Source organism: Rhinoraja longicauda, chromosome 1, assembly GCF_053455715.1.
Source record: "Rhinoraja longicauda isolate Sanriku21f chromosome 1, sRhiLon1.1, whole genome shotgun sequence".
NCBI lineage: Eukaryota > Metazoa > Chordata > Chondrichthyes > Rajiformes > Arhynchobatidae > Rhinoraja > Rhinoraja longicauda.
In genome coordinates, this window is record NC_135953.1 from 26,248,533 (window position 1) to 26,272,594 (window position 24,062).

Sequence of the window (24,062 nt, forward strand, 5' to 3'; positions counted from 1 at the left end):
GGGCCCACGACTTTTGTTTTGGACATGGGGGGTCGGCAGGAGACGGTATCGGTGGCTTGCTTAAAACCGGCCCATTTGGACCTGAGTGAGCCAGTACGGGAGGCCCAGCCTCGTCGTCGGGGTCGACCGCCATCTCGGGTCCAACCTAATTTGTCCTTACAGGGCAGGCCCCTTTTGCGCGGGGACGTGCCTACAAGGTCCGGCCGCCTCGTTCGGCTGCCCGTCTGTTTTTGCGCCTCTGGTTCTGGGGGGGGGGGGGGGGGGGGGTCATGAAGCGGCCCCTGGTGGTGAGCCACACGAGGTACATAACCTTCGGCTCGTCAGAGGTCACGGGGTTCCCCGGGGGGGATGGGTTTTGGCGCAGGTGGCATATAAAAGATTGAGTGGAGAGAGAGTAAGTGGTGCAGTGAAATAAAGTGGTGTCGGATAAACTTGGTCTGCTGCTCGTTCTTGGACGGACAGCTCCGTGTCCGCTACACTCTGGCCTTTGTTCCAACCATCTGCTTATGAAAATAAATTGTATGTCGACCTATTGTTCGCTTCACTTCGTCCTGCCTCTCCTCTTTTCCAGCTCTCTTCTGCCCCTCTCCCACGATTAATCTGAAGAAGGGTCTCGACCTGAAATGTCACCTATCCATGTTCTCCAGAGATGCTGCTTGTTCTGCTGAGTTACTCCAGCACTTTGTATACTTCCATGAAGCAAATCAGCCTCTCTCACCCCCTCGACTCCACCTACACCACGCTGCCTCGGGAAAACAGCCAATATGATCAAAGACTTGTTCAATAGTTGAATGGGGGTTCAATGATGCTTTATTTGTCACATATGCATCTGCACAGTGTAATTAATTTTGCATATATACAGTAACACATGCGGGCACTGCCATTTTTGGCGCCATTATTCAAAGTCCAGTTGGCACCACGCTCAATGTACTGGAGTAGTTCACACGAACTGACGTCCTGCTCCTCTCCTCGTCCGGCCATCTTTGTGTCCCGGGGGCACCTCCAGCAGCCGACCTTGAAGGCGCTGGAGGCATTACCCCGATTCACCCACCCACCGGCCCTTGCTCCTTGGGTCCGACGAACCTTTGGGTGGATCACCAGTCCTAGGGAGAGGCAGGACGAAGTGAGGCGGACAATAGGTCGACGTGCACATTGAGCGCGGTGCCGACAAACTTCGGGACAGGTTCCCAGTGCCGCCGATCGACGAGCCTTCTGGCGGGTCCCGCCGACCAACGAACCTTGGAGCGGGTTACCGGGCAGGCCTGACCCACGAACCTTGGGTGGGCCTCGACGAGCATTCTGGGAAAAGTCCCGACAACCCATTCCTTCTCCCTGCTCACCTTAAGGCAAAAGATCCTAAAGCTTTAAATCAATAGCAATACCAAATGGTTATTCTCTGAGGAAAGAATGAACATTGGGACAAGAATGAAGGGCCACAGTTTAAGAATAAGGGTAGGCCATTTAGAACTGAGATGAGGAAAAACTTTTTCAGTCAGAGAGTTATGAATCTGTGGAATTCTCTGCCTCAGAAGGCAGTGGAGGCCAATTCTCTGAATGCATTCAAGAAAGAGCTAGATAGAGCTCTTAAGGATAGCGGAGTCAGGGGGTATGGGGAGAAGGCAGGAACGGGGTACTGATTGAGAATGATCAGCCATGATCACATTGAATGGCGGTGCTGGCTCAAAGTGCCGAATGGCCTCCTCCTGCACCTATTGTCTATTGTCCATTGTCTATAACTTAGAAAGGACGAGACAGTTAGATATTGTTCTTAGGGCTAACGGAATCAAGGGATATGTGGAGGAAGCAGGAACTGGGTACTGATTTTGGATGATCAGCTATGATCATATTGAATGGCAGTGATGGCTCGAAGGGCCGAATGGCCTACTCCTGCACTTATTTTCTTTGTTTCTATGTTATATTCAGTGGAAAATAGATCTCAAGGATAATATGGAGTAATATTTTTTAATAAAATCTGAAGGACCAAGATAGATAATTTTTGGTCTAATAATATTCAGGAGAATTTATAAGATAATAAATAGGATTATATATAGGCAAGAAAGTGATATTATTGAATGATGGAGCACATTCAGTCTCAAGTATGGCCTATATCTGATACTACTTATCATATCATCATATATATACAGCCGGAAACAGGCCTTTTCGGCCCACCAAGTCCGTGCCGCCCAGCGATCCCCGTACATTAACACTATCCTACACACACTAGGGACAATTTTTTTACATTTACCCAGCCAATTAACCTACATACCTGTACGTCTTTGGAGTGTGGGAGGAAACCGAAGATCTCGGAGAAAACCCACGCAGGTCACGGGGAGAACGTACAAACTCCTTACAGTGCAGCACCCGTAGTCAGGATCGAACCTGAGTCTCCGGCGCTGCATTCGCTGTAAAGCAGCAACTCTACCGCTGCGTTACTGGAAAAGGTGAAGAGGTCTGAATACTTTCTGAATGCACTGTATTCAGAAGATTGTGTTACTCAGAATCAAAGTACTTCATGAGGCAAGTTCAGGAAATGGAGGTCATTATTGTAGGATATCGCATTAAAATGGATCGTTTGCTTTAACTGTAGTGGTAGTTGATAATACAAATGGAAACATGATGTATAAACAGATCTATGAAAATCAAAGTTCAGGTTTTTGTAAAATAAGTTAATGGTATATTTATTTTTGTTACTGATGCATTTGTGTGATAGTTCAAAAAGAACACAACAAAAAATGAAAATCAATGATCCAAAACTGGATAAATTAAGTAGACGATTTTACAAGGAAATGAAAACTGAAACTGTATTGACTTGGATGTGTTTCTAGAATTACTGGAAGAGTTCAGTCCACTCGTGGAAAGACTTGGGTTTGATGAAAATTTTATCGACATAACTGATCTAGTGGAGAAGAGATTGCAACAGATTGGAAGTGGTGTTGTCCCTGCAGATTTATCTGTATCCGGCCATGTGTACGGTAACCAGGGTAAGTACATTTACACCATAAACTCCGTCCTCTGGCTATTTACTGTTGTCCCGTCAACGTTCTGGGGCCTAATCACTTAAGTTCTATGCATGCCTATTTCTGCCCTTCTATCTTTTTGTCTTTCTTTCGAAAACACATTAAAATCTGTCTCTTTGCGCATCTATCCAAATGTCTCCTTATGTTGCTCAGTATCAAATTCATCTGATCATGCATCTGCACAGATCCTTAGGTTGTTTTACTTCGTTAAAGGTGCTAAATAAATGCAAGTTGTTGCACTGTTGCATATGATCCTTCAGATGTATCTAGGGATTGATATTCCGTTCTAAACATAAGTCTACACATCTCTGCTTCTTACAGGTATTGTGTATGGTTAATGCGATCCAGAAAACAAATTTGTCCCATGTATCATTTGAGAATAAGCCTCTGTGACTCTCAGATCCACAAAGTGTTTTCTCTTAAAATGTCTCAGCTACATTTTATGCAGGAAGTATTGATTGTAATTCTGTAATCAGTGGCCACCTTTTTTAAGTAATTCATGCATCCATTTGTTATATGTGAATGCAGGGAGGCTATTTCACCGTGTCTGTGTGTGTGTGGGGGTAGGGGAGGGGGTGTGGGGTGTTATATCCGCCTTATTTAATCTTGACCTCACATGACATACACTCGTATTTATTTTTCAGCAGGAGATATAGGTTAAGAAGGGTCTCGACCCGAAACGTCACCCATTCCTTCTCTCCCGAGATGCTGCCTGACCTGCTGAGTTACTCCAGCATTTTATGAATAAATACCTTCGGTTTGTACCAGCATCTGCAGTTATCTTCTTATACTGCATATAAGAGGTGCTTGTACAAAAGACATTGAGGCCATTTGTAACACATTCTGCTAGGATGCCGTTTTACCTCAGAACTGAAAAAAGTGTGGGGGAAAAAAAGTCAAGTGAGTTTAACAGGAGCATGGGAGATAAGTCCTGTTGAGTTTAAATAAGTATTTGCTTTAAACAAAGATTTGCAGAAATTTAAAAAAATCGCTAGTATTTTAGTTCTGTTCTTTATTTAATTAATCTAATAAATCGAGGGCTGGCAGGGTTACTCACACCCATGGAATGTGCATTCCTCTGCCCTATGGGGGCCTTCTTCTTCTTCGGGTCGTTCACCTTGTCGTGGTGAAGAGGCTTACGTGCCCCCACGATTCCGGGAGCGATGCCGTCGGAAGCACTGGCTTCTGGTAGGGTCATCTATGGCGGTAAGGTCGAGGGTGAGGGTCCAGACTAAGAAGGATCCAGCGTAGAAGACCTCAACGGCGGACCAGGCGGACAAAGGTATCTTGACCTCAACGGCGGATGAAGGCTGCAACAGATCCATCAGCTCCAATCGTCTTGGTTCCCTTGCCATTGGAATTAGTTGATTGATTTGTGAAGAACCTTGTGCTTCTTGGAGTGCAGCATCGAGTACACGTTAAACAAACACACGCACAGGCGTCTTCGTTCTGACATCGGAACGTAGACCATCATCTTCGACCTCGAGGGATAGCCACGACGGGAGTATAAAGATGCTTCCTGTGTGATGGAGACTCATAACTGCAGGAAGTATGGATGAATTTGAACAGCAGCTGATATCGCAACTAATACCCACTGGGTTGGGTTTGTGGTGGAAAGCATGATTCAGATGAGACAAAGACACAAAGCGCTCGAGTAACTCAGTGGGTCCGGCCTATAAACTGACTCCTATCCCCTGACTCCTTCCACCAAGCCAATTGGGAGAGATGGAATAGAATCAGAACAGTAAATAGAATGATTTTATATGACAAAATAGAGGGACAAGTTTCTGACATGTGGTCAGATGAGCTTTTTAATCATACACTTTTGGCATTATTACTGGAAGGCAGCATAGATGGACGATTGAACAAAATGATCCCGGATAAGCAAAACGTGTATCAGTGAGCAAACGTGTCTAAAAGCAGTCACATCATCAAATTTTGAACAGCAATTGAAAAGGATGTAGTCCTCCCAAGGCCAAAATGGTAATAAGGAGGAGGGACGATTTCAGCAGCATGCGGACTGGTTTGGTCTGGATAAACTGGATTCAAATTTGACAAGAAAAATCGTAATTGCAGTCTAGGTGTGGTCTTGGAAAAGGGGTGCAGAACTTAAAGCCAGAAACAAAATGATAAAGAGATAAAAGCGAGCAGAAATGAGGAGCCCATGACAAATCTAGGTTGTTAGTATTTGTAATATGTTAACATACTATGTTGTTAACACAAGGAAGAAATGGGCTTAATTAAACCAGGAACTAAGGATCAATGGGAGATCAAACCCAAAATGTTGTAGAGACTGAATACACGCATGGTAAAGTACAAAATAAATATTTTACACCAGTCTTTACCAGGGAGGAAGAGGCTGCTGGAGTATCAATAAAGAAAGGTATTTATTGGGTGACTAAAACTTGATAAACTGGAGGTGCTCAGAGGGCCTGATACATTTGAAGAGGATAAACCAACCGATCCAGTTGGTTGATTCCAAGGCTTTGAGGTATAAAGCGGAATTTCCAGAGGCTCTGGAAATAATCCTCCAAATATCCATATATTCAAAGATGATGCCTGAGGATTGACGGTCAAAAAAGGCTATAGAGATGATCTCAGTAACTACAGACCAACCTGTTCAACGTCCATTGTGGACAAAGTTTGAGAAACAAAAAGCATGACCAAAATTAGCTGTGAATTCGATATGTGTGGATTAAATAGGCAAAGCCAATGCATATTTATTAAAGGCAAATGATGTCTAACTAATCTGATAGAGTTAATTGATGAAGCGTTATCGAGAGTTATTGTGGTGTAAACAGATTTTCAAAAGATGGTATTAAAATGTCATCAAGATTAAAGGATGTGGAATAAAAGGGTCTGTACCAAAGTAGAAAGAAGATGGGTAATAAAAAAGAATGGAGGGATGAATGATTATCGTTTATACAAAAGGAAATGTACTCAATTTATACAAAGAGAAATATACAGCAATTGGTGCAAATACACTACTTTTCTAAACATATAGAAAATGTCTGTGCCGAACACGATTGTATGTTATCAATTTGGACATGGGTTGAATAAGCTTGTAGATGTAGTGAACCGTGAGAAGTGTATTAATAGTCTTCAAGTCGATGTAAGCAAAGTAGTGCTAGGGCTGATGGGTAACCAATGAAATATAATCCTGAGCAATGTGAAACTTTATATTTTGGTATGAAGAATGAGGGGAGGCAATTTAAACCAGAGGACATACAAGCTAGTTTAGTTTAGTTTCCTAGTTTAGATTTGTGGATATGCATAACTGGTTCATTGAATGTGACAGAACAGGTTGTGAAAGCTGGGTAAAGCCATCAGAAAAGTCAAGAGACACTGGAGGTGTAGACAGACACTTGGCAGCTGTGGCAGGGCTTGCACGGCATAACTTTCTGCAAGGCAAAACCAAGCAGTGGCTCAAGTGACAGCGATGCATCACTCCCCGATGAGCTCAATGTCTGTATGCTCGCTGTGTAAAGGAAAACTTTTATGTAACTTCTTGGGCTCCCACAGTCCCCAACGACACTGGAATCTCTGTCACCAAGGCCAATGTCAGAAGATCTTTCATAAGAGTGAACCCTCAGAAAGCATCCGGCCCCAATGGCATACCAATGCGCTTGGCAAGGATCCATTTTATTAAAATTACACCAATAATATCAGTTCCCCAGAGGAGTACGGTGATATGTCTCATTGACTACATAGATACATAGAAAATAGGTGCAGGAGTAGGCCATTCGGGCCTTCGATCCAGCACCACCATTCAATGTGATCATGGCTGATCATCCACAATCAGTACCCCTTTCTTGCATTCTCCCCGTATCCCTTGAATCCGCTAGCCCGAAGAGCTAAATCTAACTCTCTTTTGAATGTATCCAGTGAATCGGCCTCCACTGCCATCTGAGGCAGAGAATTCCACAAATTCACAACTCTCTGGGTGAAAAAGTTGTTCCTCATCTCAGTTCTAAATGGCCTACCCCTTAATCTTAAACTGCGGCTACTAGTTCTGGACTCCCCCAACATCGGGAACATGTTTCCTGCATCTAGTGTGTCCAATCCCTTCCTGTGTGCACAAACATCCATGCTGATGAATTGCTTCAAGAGGTTGGTTATGATGCATATCACCTCCTCCCATGGTAAGAACATGGACCCACTTCATTTCACTTACCACCACAACACTTAAACAGGGGGTGCAATCTCATTGGCTCTCCACTCTGCACTGGATCAGTTGGACATTAAGAACACGCACATCAGGGAGTTGTTCATCAAATCAACACAACTTTCAATAACATCACCCTCTCCAAACCTATCATCTGATTCAGAGCAGAAGAAATGTGTAGGAAGGAACTGTGGATGCTGGTTTACACCGAAGATACACACAGAATAACCGATTGTCTGTTCATCACTATGTAAATGGATCTTTGACATTCTCGTCGGCAGACCTCAAACAGTATGAATTGGCAACAACACTTCCTCCTCAATAACCATCAACACAGGAGCACTTCAAGGCTGTGTGCTCAGTCCCCTGCTCTACCCTCCCTATAACCATGGTTATGCAACCAGACACATCCCCAACACCATCTTTAAATTTGCCAAAGATATCACCTTTGTTGGAGAATAACTGGTCAGAGTACAGGAGGGAGATTGATAATTTGACTGGTACCTGAACAACAATCCAATTCGCAACGTTAGCAAGATCAAGATGTTAATTGTTGACTTTAGAAGAGGAAGGCTGAGGATCCACAAACTTGTCTTCATCGATGGGTCGGTGGTGTAGAGAGTCGACAACCTCAAGTTCTTGAGAATGCATATTTCTGAAGATCTGTCCTGGTCTATCACATTGAAGCAATCACAAAGAAAGATAATAATAATAATAATAATAATGCATCACATTTATATAGCGCTTTTCAAACACTCAAAGGCGCTTTACAGGGATTACTAGAACATAGAGAAGAAAATAAATAGATAAATAAGTAAACGAACAGAAATAGGAGACAGAAGGTGAGGTGACGGTCAGTGGTTGAAGGCAGTGCTGAACAGGTGAGACTTCAGTGTTGTTTTGAATGTGGTGAGTGAGGAGGAGTCTCTGACGGTTTGGGGTAGTGAGTTTCAGAGGGTGGGAGCAGCGATGGAGAAAGCCCTGTCCCCCCAGGATCTGAGTTTGGTCCGGATGGGGGGGGGACAGGAGGTTGGCAGCAGCAGAGCGGAGGGTGGAGGTGGGAGTGTATCTGTGGAGGAGGTCAGTCAGGTAGGATGGGGCCAGGTTATGGAGGGCTTTGTAGGTCATGAGGAGAATTTTGTACTGGATCATCGAAGATCATCGAAGCTTGAGGAGAAGATTGAGGAGAATTGATAGTCAACGAACATTTTATCGAACTGAGGTTACCTAGAATTAGAGCATTATTTATTATCATACGTAGGAAAGAACTGCAGATGCTGGGTTAAATCGAAGGTAGACACAAAATTCTGGAGAAGCAGGTCAGCAGCATCTCTGGAGAGAAGGAATGGGTGACGTTTCGGGTCGAGACCCTTCAGAATGATTCAGATTAATTATCATATATTTGTGTGTTATTGTCCGAATGGGCCTGTTAAGCTGCAGCCAGTAAAATTGTAATTGTTCCATTGCTGGTGCATATGACAATGTCCTGTGACTAGTGGTGTGCCTCAGGGAACAATCCTTGACTCTGCTGTTTGTGGTTTAATAATATATGTTTCAATAAGATCCCCTCTCATCCTTCTAAATTCCAGTGTATACAAGCCTAGTCGCTCCAGTCTTTCAAAATAACGACAGTCCTGCCATTCCGGGAATTAACGTAGTGAACCTACACTGCACACCCTCAATAGCAAGAATACCCTTCCTCAAGTTTGGAGACCAAAACTGCACACAGTACTCCAGGTGCGGTCTCACTAGGGCCCTGTACAACTGCAGAAGGGCCTCTTTGCTCCTTTTCTCAACTCCTCTTGTCATAAAGGCCAACATGCCATTAGCTTTCTTCACTGCCTGCTGTACCTGCATGCTAATTTTAAGTGACTGATGAGCCAGGACACCCAGATATCATTGTACTTCCCCATTTCCTAACTTGACACCATTCAGATAATAATCTGCCTTCCTGTTCTTTCCACCAAAGTGGATAACCTCACATTTATCCACATTAAACTGCATCTGCCATGCATCTGCCCACTCACACAATCTGTCCAAGTCACCCTGCATCCTCGTAGCATCCTCCTCACAATTCACACTGCCACCCAGCTTTGTGTCATCCGCAAATTTGCTAATGTTACTTTTAATCCCTTCATCTAAGTCATTAATGTATATTGTAAATAGTTGCGGTCCCAGCACCGAGCCTTGCGGTACTCCACTAGTCACTGCCTGCCGTTCTAAAAGGGACCTGTTAATCCCTACTCTTTGTTTCCTGTCTGCCAACCAATTTTCTATCCATGTCAGTACCCCACCCCCAATACCATGTGCTCTAATCTTGCCCACTAATCTCCCATGTGGGACCTTGTCGAAGGCTTTCTGAAAGTCCAGGTACACTACATGCACTGGCTCCCCTTGGCCATTTTCATAGTTACATCCTCAGAAAATTCCAGATTAGTCGAGCATGAGGTGGATAAGATCATGAGAGGGATGGATAGGGTAAATGCAGGGTCTTTTACCCGGAGAAGGGAAATCAAGAATCGGGCGACGTAGGCTTAATGTGAGCGAGGAAAGATTTAATAGGAACCTGAGAGGCAACTTTCTTACACAAAGGGTGAGGGACAAATGGAATGAGCTGCTGGAGAAGGTAGTTGACGCAGGTACTATCACAACATTTACATAGATACATAGACAATAGGTGCAGGAGTAGGCCATTCGGGCCTTTGAGCCAGCACCGCCATTCAATGTAATCATGGCTGATCATCCACAATCAGTACCCTGTTCATGCCTTCTCCCCTTACCCCTTGATTCCGCTAGCCCAAAGAGCTCCATCCAACTCTCTTTTGAATGCATCCAGTGAATTGGCCTCCACTGCCTTCTGAGGCAGAGAATTCCACAAATTCACAACTCTGTGTGAAAAAGTTTTTCCTCATCTCAGTTCTAAGTGGCCTACCCCTTATTCTGAAACTGTGGCTTTTGGTTCGGGACTCCCCTGACATCGGGAACATGTTTCCTGCATGTAGCGTGTCCAATATCAGATCCTCTCTCATCCTTCTAACTTCCAATGAATACAAGCCGAGTCGCTCCATTCTTTCATCATATGACAGTCCCGCCATCCCGGGAATTAACCTTGTGAACCTACGCTGCACTCCCTCAATAGCATGATTGCCCTTTCTCAAATTAGACCAAAACTACACACAATACTCCAGGTGTGGTCTCACCAGGGCCTTGTACAACTGCAGAAGGACCTCTATGCTCGTATACTCAACTCATCTCGTTATAAAGGCCCACATGCCATTGGCTTTCTTCACTGCCAGTTGTACCTGTATGCTTACTTTCAGTGACTGATGTACTAGGACAACCAGATCTCGATGTACTTCCCCTTTCCCTAACCTAACACCATTCAGATAATCATCTGCCTTCCTGTTCTTGCCTTCAAAGTGGATAACCTCACATTTATCCACATTATACTGCATCTGCCATGCATCTTCCCACTCACCCAACCTGTCCAAGTCACTCTGCATCCTCATAGCATCCTCTTCACAGTTCACACTGCCACCCAGCTTTGTGTCATCTGCAAATTTGCTAATGTTACTTTTAATTCCTTCATCTAAATCATTAATGTATATTGTAAATACAGGTAGCTGCGATCCCAGCACCGAGCCTTGCGGTACCCCACTAGTCACTGCCTGCCATTCTGAAAGGGAGCCGTTAATCCCTACTCTTTGTTTCCTGTCTGCCAACCAATTTTCTATCCATGTTAATACCCTACCCCCAATACCATCTGCTCTAATTTTGCCCACTAATCTCCTGTGTGAGACCTTATCAAAGGCTTTCTGAAAGTCCAGGGACACTACATCCACTGGCTCTCCCTTGTCCATTTTATTTGTTACATCCTCAGAAAATTCCAGAAGATTTGTCAAGCATGATTTCCCCTTTGTAAATCCATGCTGACTTGGACCGATCCTGTTACTGCTATCCAAATGCGCCTTTAATACATCTTTGATAATCGACTCCAGCATCTTCCCCACCACCGAACTGGTCTATAATTCCCTGCTTTCTCTCTCCCTTCTTTCTTGAAAAGTGGGAGATCAATAGCTACTCTCCAATCCACAGGAACTGATCCAGAATTTATAGAACATTGGAAAATGATCACCATGCATCCACAATTTCTAGAGCCACCTCCTTAAGTACCCTGGGATGCAGACCATCAGGCCCTGGGGATTTATCAGCCTTCAGTCCCATCAATCTACCAAACACCATTTCCTGACTAAAGTGAATTTTCTTCAGTTCCTCCGTCACCCTAGGTCATCTGTAACCTAGTAGATCTGGGAGATTGTTTGTGTCTTCCTTAGTGAAGACAGAACCAAAGTACCTGTTCAACTTGTCTGCCATTTCCTTGTACGCAATAATAAATTCACCTGTTTCTGTCTTCAAGGGACCCACATTTGTCTTAACTAATTTTTTCCTCTTCACATACCTAAAGAAGCTTTTACTATCCTCCTTTATATTCTTGGCTAGCTTACCTTCATACTTCATCTTTTCTCCCCGTATTGCTGTTTTAGTTATCTTCTGTTGATTTTTAAAAGTTTCCCAATCCTCTGGCTTCTCGCTCATCTTTACTATGTTATACAACTTCTCTTTTATTTTTATACTGTCCTTGACTTCCCTTGCCAGCCACGGTTGCCTCTTACTCCCCTTAGAATCTTTCTTCCTCTTTGGAATGAAATGACACTGCATCTTCTGAATTATTCCCAGAAACACCTGCCATTACTGTTCCACCGTCATCCCTGATAGGGTCCCTTTCCAGTCAACTTTGGCCAGCTCCTCCCTCATGCCAACTTAGTCCCAATAGACAATAGACAATAGGTAATAGGTGCAGGAGTAGGCCATTCAGCCCTTCGAGCCAGCACCGCCATTCAATGCGATCATGGCTGATCACTCTCAATCAGTACCCCGTTCCTGCCTTCTCCCCATACCCCCTCACTCCGCTATCCTTAAGAGCTCTATCCAGCTCTCTCTTGAAAGCATCCAACGAACTGGCCTCCACTGCCTTCTGAGGCAGAGAATTCCACACCTTCACCACTCTCTGACTGAAAAAGTTCTTCCTCATCTCCGTTCTAAATGGCCTACCCCTTATTCTTAAACTGTGGCCCCTTGTTCTGGACTCCCCCAACATTGGGAACATGTTTCCTGCCTCTAATGTGTCCAATCCCCTAATTATCTTATATGTTTCAATAAGATCCCCCCTCATCCTTCTAAATTCCAGTGTATACAAGCCTAATTGCTCCAGCCTTTCAACATACGACAGTCCCGCCATTCCGGGAATTAACCTAGTTAAACTTTGTTAAACTGTAATACTGACACTTCCAATTTTACCTTCTCCCTTTTAAATTGCAGATTAAAACTTATCATATTATGATCACTACCTCCTAATGGTTCCTTTACATTGAGTTCCCTTATCAAATCCGGTTCATTACACAATACTAAATCCAGAATTGCCTTCTCCCTGATAGGCCCCAGTACAAATTGCTCTAAGAATCCATCTTGGAGGCACTCTACAAACTCCCTTTCTTGGGGCCCAGTACTAACTTGATTTACCCAGTCAACCTGCATGTTAAAATCTCCCATAACCACCGTAGCATTACATTTGGTATATGCTAATTTTAATTCCTGATGCAACTTGCACCCGATCTCCAGGCTATTGTTTGGGGCCTGTAGATAACTCCTATTAGGGTCTTTTGAGCCTTACAATTTCTCAGTTCTATCCACAATGACTCTACATCTTAGAAACATAAAAACATAGAAAATAGGTGCAGGAGGAGGCCATTTGGCCATTCGAGTCAGCACTGCCATTCATTGTGATTATGGCTTATCATCCACAATCAGTAACTTGTGCCTGCCTTCTCCCCATATCCCTTAGTTCCACTAACCCCTAGAGCTCTATCTAACTCTCTTTTTAATTCATCCAGTGAATTGGCCTCCACTGCCCTCTGTGGCAGAGAATTCCACAAATTCACAACTTTCTGGGTGAAAAAGTTTCTTCTCACCTCAGCTTTAAATGGCTTCCCCTTTATTCTTGGACTAACCATGAGGTGTGCCATGCAGAGGTTTTCTCACTTGCTCTCTGCATTGTATTTGCAATAAAACGCTTATATAAAAGTTAAACAATTTGTGGAAATCTACACTTCTTACAACAATTATTGCTCCTTCTCACCATGTATCTTTAAAATGGCCTGCTAATGTGCCAGCGCTGCCCTAGCAGCTGCGGCTTGCCTGCAGTCCGTTTGTCTTTTGTGTTTTTTGTTGTTTTTTGTCTTAATTGTAGTGTCTAGGTATGATGTAGTGTTTTGTGGTTGTGTGTTATGTGGGGGGAGGGGAACTGTAAAATTGTCTCTTCTGAACGGAGACCCGACCTTTGTTTCTGGGCCATGTCTCCGTTCTCGCTGCGGCCTACCATCGGCCAAACACCTGGAGCTGGCGGCCACCACCTGGGACCACCTGGGGCTGTGGTTCGCAGAGCCCGCGTACCGGACTTACCATCTGCGGAGCTGGCTGCCTTTGGAGGCGGCGGGAGCGGCTGCGACTCGTCTCCGGAGGCTTCTTCGGCCGCGGGCCGCGTGGACGTCGGAAGCCCGCAGGCCCCTGGGTGGAGGCCGACATCAGGAGCTCCGGCAGCGGCAGCGTCTTCGTCCGCCCCGGATCGCGGGGCTTGGGTCGGCCCGCCGTGGACCTTTCACCGCCCGGCACGGCCTGGAACAGGCCGCGGTATTTTCTCTGCCCGGCGGGGGCTTCAATGTCAGGAGCCCCGACCGCCCTGACGTGGCAACCTCAACAGCCTGACCGCGGGAGAAGACGGCAGGGGAAGAGAAAAGACATTCTGGCCTTCCATCACAGTGAGGAGGTGGCTGGTGGAGACTCACTGTATGGATGTTTCTTTTTGTTTTGTGTTGGTTTATGATTGTGTGTTATTGCATATTTTTATTGCTTAATTTTATTGGTCTTATTGTTGGACTGTGGGTAATCTTTAATTTCACTGCACATTTATGTGTATGTGACAAATAAATTGACGATTGACTATTGACTATTATCTCCCCTGGTTCTGGACTCCCCCAACATTGGAAACATTTTTCCTGCATCTAGCTTGTCCAGTCCTTTTATAATTTTATATGTCTCTATAAGATCCCCTTTCATCCTTCTTAACTCCAGTGAACACAAGCCCAGTCTTTCCAATCTTTCCTCATGACAGTCCCGCCATCCTGGGGATTAACCTCGTGAACCTACGCTGCACTTCCTCAATAGCAAGGATGTCCTTCCTCAAATCAGGAGACCAAAACTGCACACAATACTCCAGATGTGGTCTCATCAGGGCCCTATACAACTGCAGAAGGACCTCTTTACTCCTATACTCAAATCTTCTCCTTAGGAAGGCCAACATGCCATGAGCTTTCTTCACTGCCTGTTGTACCTGCAAGCTTACTTTCAGTGACTGGTGTACAAGGACACCCAGGTTTCGTTGCACTTCCCCTTTACCTAATCTGACACCATTGAGATAATAATGTGCTTCCTTATTTTTGCCGTCAAAGTGGATAATCTCCCATTTATCTACATTATACTGCATCTGGCATGCATCTGCCCACTCACTCAACCTGTCCAAATCACCCTGCAACCTCCTAACATCCTCTTCGCAGTTCACACTGCCACCCAGCTTTATGTCATCTGCAAACTCGCTAGTGTTACTTCTAATTCCATTATCCAAATATAATATATATTTTAAATAGTTGTGGTCCCAGCACCAAGCCATGCGGCACTCCTCTCGCCACTGCCTGCCATTCTGAAAAGGACCCATTTATTCCTACTCTTTGCTTCCTGTCTGCCAACCAATTCTCTATCCATGTCAATACCCTACCTCCAATACCATGTGCTCTAATTTTACTCACCAATCTCCCATGCGGGACCTAATCAAAGGCTTTCTGAAAGTCCAGATACACTCCATCCTCTGGCTCTCCTTCATCCATTTTACTTGTCACATCCTCAAAAAATTCCAGAAGATTAGTCAAGCAGGATTTCCCCTTCATAAATCCATGCTGACTTGGACCAATCCATTTACTGCTACCCAAATGCGCTGTTATTACCTCTTTCTTAATTGACTCCAGCATCTTCCCCACCACTGATGTCAGGCTGACTGGTCTATAATTTTCCGTTTTCTCCCTTGCTCCTTTCTTGAAAAGTGGGATAACATTAGCTACCCTCCAATCCACAGGAACTGATCCTAGAAACTGATCATCAATGCGTCCACGATTTCTAGAGCCACCTCCTTGAGTACCCTGGGATGCAGACCATCTGGGGATCTATCAGCCTTCAGTTCCAACAGTCTACCCAATACTATTTCTCGCCTAATGCAAATTTCTTTCAGTTCCTCTGTCTCCCTAGATCCTCTGTCCTCTAGTACATCTGGGAGATTATGTCTTCCTTAGTGAAGACAGATCCAAAATACCTGTTCAACTCTTCTGCCATTTCCTTGCTACCCATAATAATTTCACTCGTTTCTGCCGCTTTTGATTCTATGTCATTCCTCGCAAGGGACTCAATTTCATTCCTTACCAACAGAGCCACCCCACCCCCTCTGCCCACCTGTCTGTCTTTTTGATAGGACGTATACCCCTGAATATTCAGTTCCCAGCTTCGATCCTCTTGCAGCCATGTCTCTGTAATTCCTACAACATCATACTTACCAATTTCGCACTAAGCCTCAAGCTCATCCACTTTATTTTTTATATTTCGCACATTCATATATAACACTTAATTCAGTATTCACCTCCCCTCTCACGCCAATTCCTATTTCACCTGACCTTACTCTCTTATCCATTCTTGAACTTTCCGTCCCATTAATTTGGGTGTCCTTCGTAACCTTTCCTGTTTTCTCTTCCCCTTTAACTCCCAATTTGTCAACTCCTCCCCCCCGCTATTTAGTTTAAACCCACCCATGTGGCACTAGCAAACCTGCCTGCCAGAATGTCGTCCCCCTCCAGTGAAGGTGTAACCCGTCCCTTTTATACAGGTCCTCCTTACCCCAGAAGACATTTGGACAGTTACATGGATGGCATAGGTTTAGAAGGATATGAGTTAAATGCAGGCAAGTGTGTCTGGTGTAGATGGGGCATGTTGGTCGGTGTGGGCAAGTTGGGCTGAAGGTAGACACAAAATTCTGGAGTAACTCAGCGGGTCCGGCAGCATCTATGGAGAGAAGGAATGGGTGACGTTTCGGGTCGAGACCCTTCCTCAGACTGATGTCAGGGGAGGGGGCCGGACAAAGATAGGATGCAGTCGGAGACAGGAACACTCGTGGGAGAACTGGGAAGGGGGAGGGGATAGAGAGGGAAAGCAAGGACTATCTGAAATTCGAGAAGTCAATGTTCATACCGCTGGGGTGTAAACTACCCAAGCGAAATATGAGGTGCTGTTCCTCCAATTTATGCTGGGCCTCACTCTGACAAAGAAGAAGGCCCAGGAAAGAAAGGTCAGATTGGGAATGGGAGGGGGAGTTGAAGTGCTGAGCCACCGGGAGATCAGGTTGGTTAAGACAGACTGAGCTAAGGTGTTCATCGAAAAGATCGCCGAGCCTGCTCTTGGTCTCGCTGATGTAGAGAAGTTGACATCTAGAACAGTGGATACGGTAGATGAGGTTGAAGGAGGTGCAGGTGAACCTCTGCCTCACCTGGAAAGACTCCTCTTGTTCCCCCTCCCCCTATTCGTAACAAGGGAGGTTGTTGAGGGTAAGGACCAGCTTTGCTAGGCGGAGGAGAGTATTGGTAGATGGAAATTAGCTGGTTCTGCGGTCAAAGGAGAAACGGAGGGCTTTAAGACCCTTCTGGTGGGGGATGGAGGTACAGAGTAACGACATCCATAGTAAAGATGAGGGAGTGGGGGCCTGGAAAACGGAAGTTATTGAGGAGAGGGAGATCATGTGAGGTGTCTTGGACATAGGTAGGGAGGGATTGGACCGGGGGGGTAGGGATGGAGTCGAGGTAGGTGGAAATTAATTCGGGGGACATGAACAGGCAGAAACAATGGGTCTGCCAGGACAGTTCTGTTTGTGGATTTTGGGAGAAGGTAAAATTGGGCTGTGCAGGGCTGGGGAACGATAAGGTTTGAAGCTTTGGAGGGCAGAGAGGCGGAAGTGATGAGATCAGTAATGGTGTTTGAGATTAAGGCCTGGTGCTCGTCTGTGGGCTGAAGGGCCTGTTTGCACATTGTATGATTCTATGATTCTAATTGAACACTGTTGACTCTTGACTTTACTTTTGATAGTACATAAAATAACTCATGGGATCCAGGATTTTATAAACAAAGGAGCGGAAGGGTAACCACAATGAACCTTGAAAAATACTGGTTGGCTGCATCTGGAATATTGTGTAAAGGGTGCAGATGAGATTTACTAAAATGATTCTAGGCATGTGGTACTTAAATTGTAAAGTAAGCCGGAGAAGCTGAGTAGTTGAGGCAGTTACAATAATAACATTTCAAAGACATTTGGACAGAAACATGGATGAGAAAGGTTTCAAGGGATATGGGCCAGTTGTGGTCATGTTGTTTGGCATTGACATGTTGGGCTGAAGGGCCTTTTTCTATGCTGTTTTATTCTGTGACCAAGCTGGGATTGATTTCCTTGTTGTGTGAGGGTCTGGTAGAGGTATTTAAAATCATGAGAGTAGGGACAGAGGGAAACTACTCCAATTTGTAGATGAACTTGTATGAGTATCTGAAAGGAGAGAATTTCCTGAGCCATGGAGAGAGGGTGGAATAGTGGGACTAGTTGAGGTGCTTTTACATGGGGCTGGTATGGACAACAGTTTTGAATGGTCTCCTTATAAGCTGTAATCATCCATTGTTCAGCAAAGCACTGCTCTATGAGGAGGCCTTGAGAATTACTCACGGACTATCTCAAAATTTGATCAGAATTAAAGGGTTGCATTAATATATCCTCAAAGTGGCAATCCCACGATTCATTTATTTTTGTTTAAATCAAACTACAATCAATCTTTGTCTCAGATAATGTAAAAGGCTTAGTCTAGGCGCATACTCCTTGGGCCTTAATATAGCATTACACTTTGCATAAGATTATTGCAAGCAAATATTATTCATTCCAGCCAAATCTCTTGCCATTTATTTTCAAAGTGCAGAGAAATACTCAAATCATTTAAAATGCTAGAGCCATAATGCTTGCTCTATCTTATATAACTCTTCCACAAGCAAAGTTAAATTTTGAACTTCAAACAAATGTTTTAATAAATGTACTCAACATTTACCTAACATTAATTAAGTGCTGTACCCTCAAGTGGAGAGTAATCCATTTTAGCTGAAGAGGTAAATTATGCATCGGATGGTATATTGCTCTTTTGTATTTAACTTGTGCCCTCTGACTATTAGTGTCAAGTGTGACAAGGTACAGGATAGTGCATTAAGTATGGTGTGTCTGGTTTCTATCTTTAAATGTAGTCCCATTCTACTGTGGATTGTACTGCTTTAAAACCTGACAGGAACCAATGCAAAAGTTATTGCTGCAATCATGTAGCATTTGCTGCAAGAAGGAAGACTTACTTATATTAGCATTTTTTTAGCAACCTTTCACATTGTCAAGGCATTCCATAGTTTTTGAAGCACTTTAGAAGTGTAGCGAATTTGCAATGTGTGGGGGAAGTAAAGGTTTAAAATCCATCTGGAAAACATTTTACGGTATTTAAATGTATCAGCAATCTTTGCCTTGCAGAACTAGAAGGGAAAGAAATGCTGAGATGCAGTTGTGCATTTCAAGAGTCAAGAGTGTTTTATTGTCATCTGTCCGAGATAGAACAATGAAATTCTTACTTGCAGCAACACAACAGAATATGTAACCGTACAGTAGTACACTGTAAACCATATGATAAACGAGAGAGGAAAAAAAAAGATTATTATTGCAGGCCTACACTTGGCCTCTTCCTCCTGTACTCTCTGGTGTTCTTCTTACATGACCACAGACATTTTCTCCCCTGGACAGATCATCTCGATACCATGCTGCTCCCAATACTCTCCCCACTGCTAGTTTAGGCTCTGTGAAGGGAGAATTGTAATTGTCACAAAAATTACTTAAGTGCAGGAAGCCAGCCTGTGCCCTCTCCATGTGCTCCAAATTCCCCTGGCATATTCTGCTCAAACCTCCAGTTCAACACTAATCCCTTCTTCCCAGATCCCAGCTCCAGTTGTAGATGGCTTCACTCTTGCCTCTCACTGCTGCCAAAAATTAACAACCGTAATCTTTCTTTCATTTGAACCTTGAGTTGGGTGTGCAAATTATCGCTTGTTGTTGTCTCATAGTTAAAACTCTGTCTATCCAAATGCCTATCCAAAATTCACTTAAGCACCACGATTGTATCTGCCCACCACCCCTGACAGCATGTTCCAGGCACTCTCCACCCTCTGTGTACAAATCTGACTGTCTACCCTATCTATGCCTCTCATATTTTATATACTGCTATCAGGTCTCCCCACAACCTCCGGTGTTCGAGGGTAAACAATCCAAGTCTGTCCAACCACTCCCTCGTACCCCCTAATGCAGGCAACATTCTGATAAACCTCCTCTGCACCCTTTCCAATCCTTCACATCCTTTACTGAGGCGACCGGAACTGCACACATTCCTCGAGATGCGACATCAACCAAAGTCCAATAAAGCTGCATCATGAATTCCTGACTCTTATATTCAATGCCCCAATAAATGAAGGCAAGGATACCATGTGCCTTCCTTACAACTCTGCAGTATCTACTTGTATTGCCAATTTCAGGGCGTTACGGATTTGGACCCCAGGGTCCATCTGCACATCAATGCTGTTAAGGGTCATGCCATTAATTGTATATTTTCCCCCGACATTCAACCTCCCAAAGTACAACACCTCACAGGTCCTTGGATTAAACTCCATCTCGCATTTCTTTGCCCATTTCTGTAGCTTATCTATATCCCGCTGTACTCTTTGACATCCTTATTCGAACCGTAACCCCAGCAATCTTGGTGTGATCTGTAAACTTACTAACCAACCCATCTACGTTTTCGTCCAAGTAATTTATATATGTAATATATATATATAATAATAATAATAATAATAAACATTTATTTTATATAGCGCTTTTCCAAGTGCTCAAAGACGCTTTACAAAAACAGTCAAGACATAAAAACAAACGACGAACTGTTCTGACGGAGAAGCGGCGAACAAATAGCGCCAGCGTCCTCTCACGTCAGGGTCCGGCAGTAGACAATAAAGAACACAAGACACACAATTACAATTTTAACACAAACAGCCATCACAGTGATTGCTCCAGGCACACCCTCACTGTGATGGAAGGCAAAGAAAAGTCTTATCTCCTCCTCATTCTTCTCCCGTGGTGCCACGAGGCGATCGAGACTCCCGACTTTTGAAGCCCCCACCGGGTGATGGAAAGTCCCAGGGCCGAGCCGAGCAGGCCGATGAAGGTCCTGAGCCCCCACCGGGCGATGGAAAGTGCCGCGGCCAGGCCACGCAGGGCGATGAGGGGCTTGCGAGCGGGCCAATCAAACCTCGCGCTTCGGGGCGGTCGAAGCTGCTACGGCTGGAGCTCCCGAAAGCCGGTGGCCAGCCAGGGACCTGCGAACTCCACATGTTGCGGTCTGCAGGGCCCACGGCCGAAGCCTCCGAGATGGTAAGTCCAGGCCCTGCGACCGGAGTCTTCAAGGTCGATCCCAGCTGGAGGCCGCCGACTCCACGGTGTTAGGCCATAGCACGAACGAAGACACAACACGGTAAAGGTCGCATCTCCGTTGAGGAGGAGATTGGAAAAAAAGGTTTCCCCCCCCCCCCCACCACATATACAGAGTTAAAAATAAATCAAAAGAAACATTTAAACGATAACAAAGACAAAAACAAAAAAAAAGACAGAGAGACTGCCGATGAGCCGCAGCTGCAGAACGCAGCCACGGCCCCACTTGACCAATGTGTGTGTATATATATATATATGTGTGTGTGTGTGGGTATATATATATATATATGTATGTGTGTGTGAAAACCCTAACAGCGGAGGTCCCAGTACAGATTCTGTGGATCTCCACTTCTCCACTGGTCACAAACCGCGAGCCTGAATATTGTCCTTCCACCACAACCCTCTGTCTTCAGACAGTCAGCCAGTTCTGAATCCTTGTGACCAACTCACTGTTAATTGCATGTATCTTAATCTTCTGGATCAGTGTACTGGTAAGAAAATTGCAAATGCTATAATTGTAAAATCACCATATCAATAAGAAATTTAGTGTACATTCATCGTTTTGTCATAAGGAATATGAATAATGCAATCTTCTTCAAATAAGGAAGCGAAGACATTGAAGTTGTCTTCGTTAATTTATTTTTGTACAGCATTAAATACGGCTGATGGAAAACATGTCCGGTTGGCTCTTGGATCAAAAATTGGAGCAGAAATGAGAACAGCAATATGTGATAGAATCGGTCTCACCAGTAGTGCAGGAATCACCTCAAATAAATTGTTGGCCAAACTGGTGTCAGGCACATTTAAACCCAACCAACAAACAACATTGTTTCCAGAAAGCATTCAAGGCCTTATGGGGAACATTCTGCAGCTCAAACAAGTACCGGGTAAGAATTCCTAACTATGCTACTTTCATTTTCAGGGGGGGGGGGGGGTTTGCATTCATTTATGCGAGCCAGGTATTTCTCTATTTTCCAACTTTGTTGCCTTGCAAAGTGATGGTGAACCACCCTCGTCACCGTTTGCAATTGCATTAATTTAAAAAAATGTTAGTTTAGAAACATAGAAACATAGAAACATAGAAAATAGGTGCAGGAGTAGGCCATTCGGCCCTTCGAGCCTGCACCGCCATTCAATATGATCATGGCTGATCATCCAACTCAGTATCCTGTACCTGCCTTCTCTCCATACCCCCCTGATCCCTTTAGCCACAAGGGCCACATCTAACTCCCTCTTAAATATAGCCAATGAACTGGCCACAACTACCTTCTGTGGCAGAGAATTCCACAGATTCACCACTCTCTGTGTGAAAAAAAACTTTCTCATCTCGGTCCTAAAAGACTTCCCCCTTATCCTTAAACTGTGACCCCTTGTTTAGTTTAGAGATACAGCGTGGAAACAGACTCATCGACCCACTGGCTCCACGCCGACCAGCGATCCTCGTGCACTGACACTATCTTACACACACCAGAGACAATTAAAAATTTTACCAAGCCAATTAGCCAACAAACCTGTACTCTGGAATGTGGAGGAAACCGGAACGCCTGGAGAAAACCCACGCAGGTCACAGGGAGAACGTATACACTCCGTCCAGACAGCACCCGTAGTCAGGATCGAACCTGGGTCTCTGGTGCTGTAAGGAAGCAACTCTACTGCTGCGCCACTGTGCCGCCCTTTACATTATCAGCTTTGCAACATTGTACTCAAGGATAAAAGAATCTAATCAATAAGGTAACAGGTTACAGTCATGGAGTCCTTTACCCTTGAGTACTTTTGAAAAAGATATTCTGAATAAATTATAATAATTTTAATCTACTAAATGAATCCCTGTATGTAAAACATACACAGAGGGAGAACAACCCACTTGACTGCATTCCATCCACTATCCTAAACATTCACTCCCTTTTGCATACAACTCAGCAAGACTATCACCGTACATAAGCACAATCCCTCGGTCAGTACAGGACATACAGAACAGTCCAATATGAATGCAAGAGATGCCATTTTGGCACCATTTTACTGTCCCAGCTGCAGCTGGTCACAAAGGCCCGTTTCAACCATCACCTCCATTCCGGTCATCCCGTGACCTATCGTCCCTCTCCTTGCATGGCGCTCTTTAGCCCTTGTCCCCAGGGGGCTCATCCTGCAATCGACCTTAAGGACATAGATGGAAAGACCCCCCACCACCCCCCCGATTCGTCTGACCAGGTCCTTCGTCCAGCATCCACCACCATCTCCCTCCATCCTCCTCCCTGCGGCTTTCCTCTCCGGGTGGGTTCCTGGTTCCATGGCGGGCCGGGCCAGGCCTGCCATTGGTATGGGCTGCGGCTCACTGCGATTGCATTCGCTGAGCGCGGCTCGCCAGGATCCACATCTTTGGTTGGCTCTTGGATAAAAAAATTGAAACAGAAATGAGTCCTGAGGAGGTTTACGAGAATCCCAGGGAGGATTGATTTAACTCATGAGGAGTGTTTGATGGCGCTGTGCCTATACTCGCTGGAGTTTAGATGGATGAGGGGGGATCTCTTTGAAACACCAAATAATGAAGGCTTAGATAGAGTGGATGTGGAGTGGATGTTTCCAGTAGTGGGAGAGCCTGGTGCCAAAGGAAAAGGATGTACCTCTAGAATGGAGAGGAGGAGGAATTTCTTTAGCTAGAGAATGGTGAGTCTGTGGCACTCATAGCTGCAGATGATGGTGGAGGCCAAGTTATTGGGTATTTTTAAAGTGGAGATTGATAGTTTTGTGATTAATAAGTGTCAAAGGTTATGGGGAGAAGGCAAGAGAATGGGGTTGAGAGGGAAAATAGATCAGCCATAATCGAATGGCTGATCAGACTCAATGAGCCAAATAGTTTGATTTTGCTATGTCTTATGACATTAAGGACATGCAAGCCGGCCGGCCATTCGAGTGCAAATTGAAATTACTTTTGCTATATGAACTGGATTTTCAAGATATTCAAAATGATGCCAACACATTTAGTAGGGACGCATCCTTTTTTTCCAGATCCCCATTAAAATTGTCCTGTAAATTTGTGATTGAAGGAGATGCAGAATGGCATGGTGTGGCTTTGTGATTTTGTTTTTCTTTTTCTTCCTTTTGGGATAGTATCTCATGACGAAGAGTGTAAAACTGG

General features: G+C 44.6%; 1 protein-coding gene across 1 annotated transcript in view; it reads left to right on the forward strand.

Annotated features, from left to right (window-relative positions):
- The window catches only part of poli (polymerase (DNA directed) iota), a 54,416-nt gene that overhangs the window by 11,222 nt on the left and 19,132 nt on the right, over positions 1 to 24,062 (forward strand). Inside the window, exons 4-5 of the mRNA XM_078409478.1 lie at positions 2,826 to 2,981; positions 21,577 to 21,813. Of these exons, the coding sequence (XP_078265604.1) occupies positions 2,826 to 2,981; positions 21,577 to 21,813 (393 nt within the window). The remainder of the gene's footprint in view (positions 1 to 2,825; positions 2,982 to 21,576; positions 21,814 to 24,062) is intronic.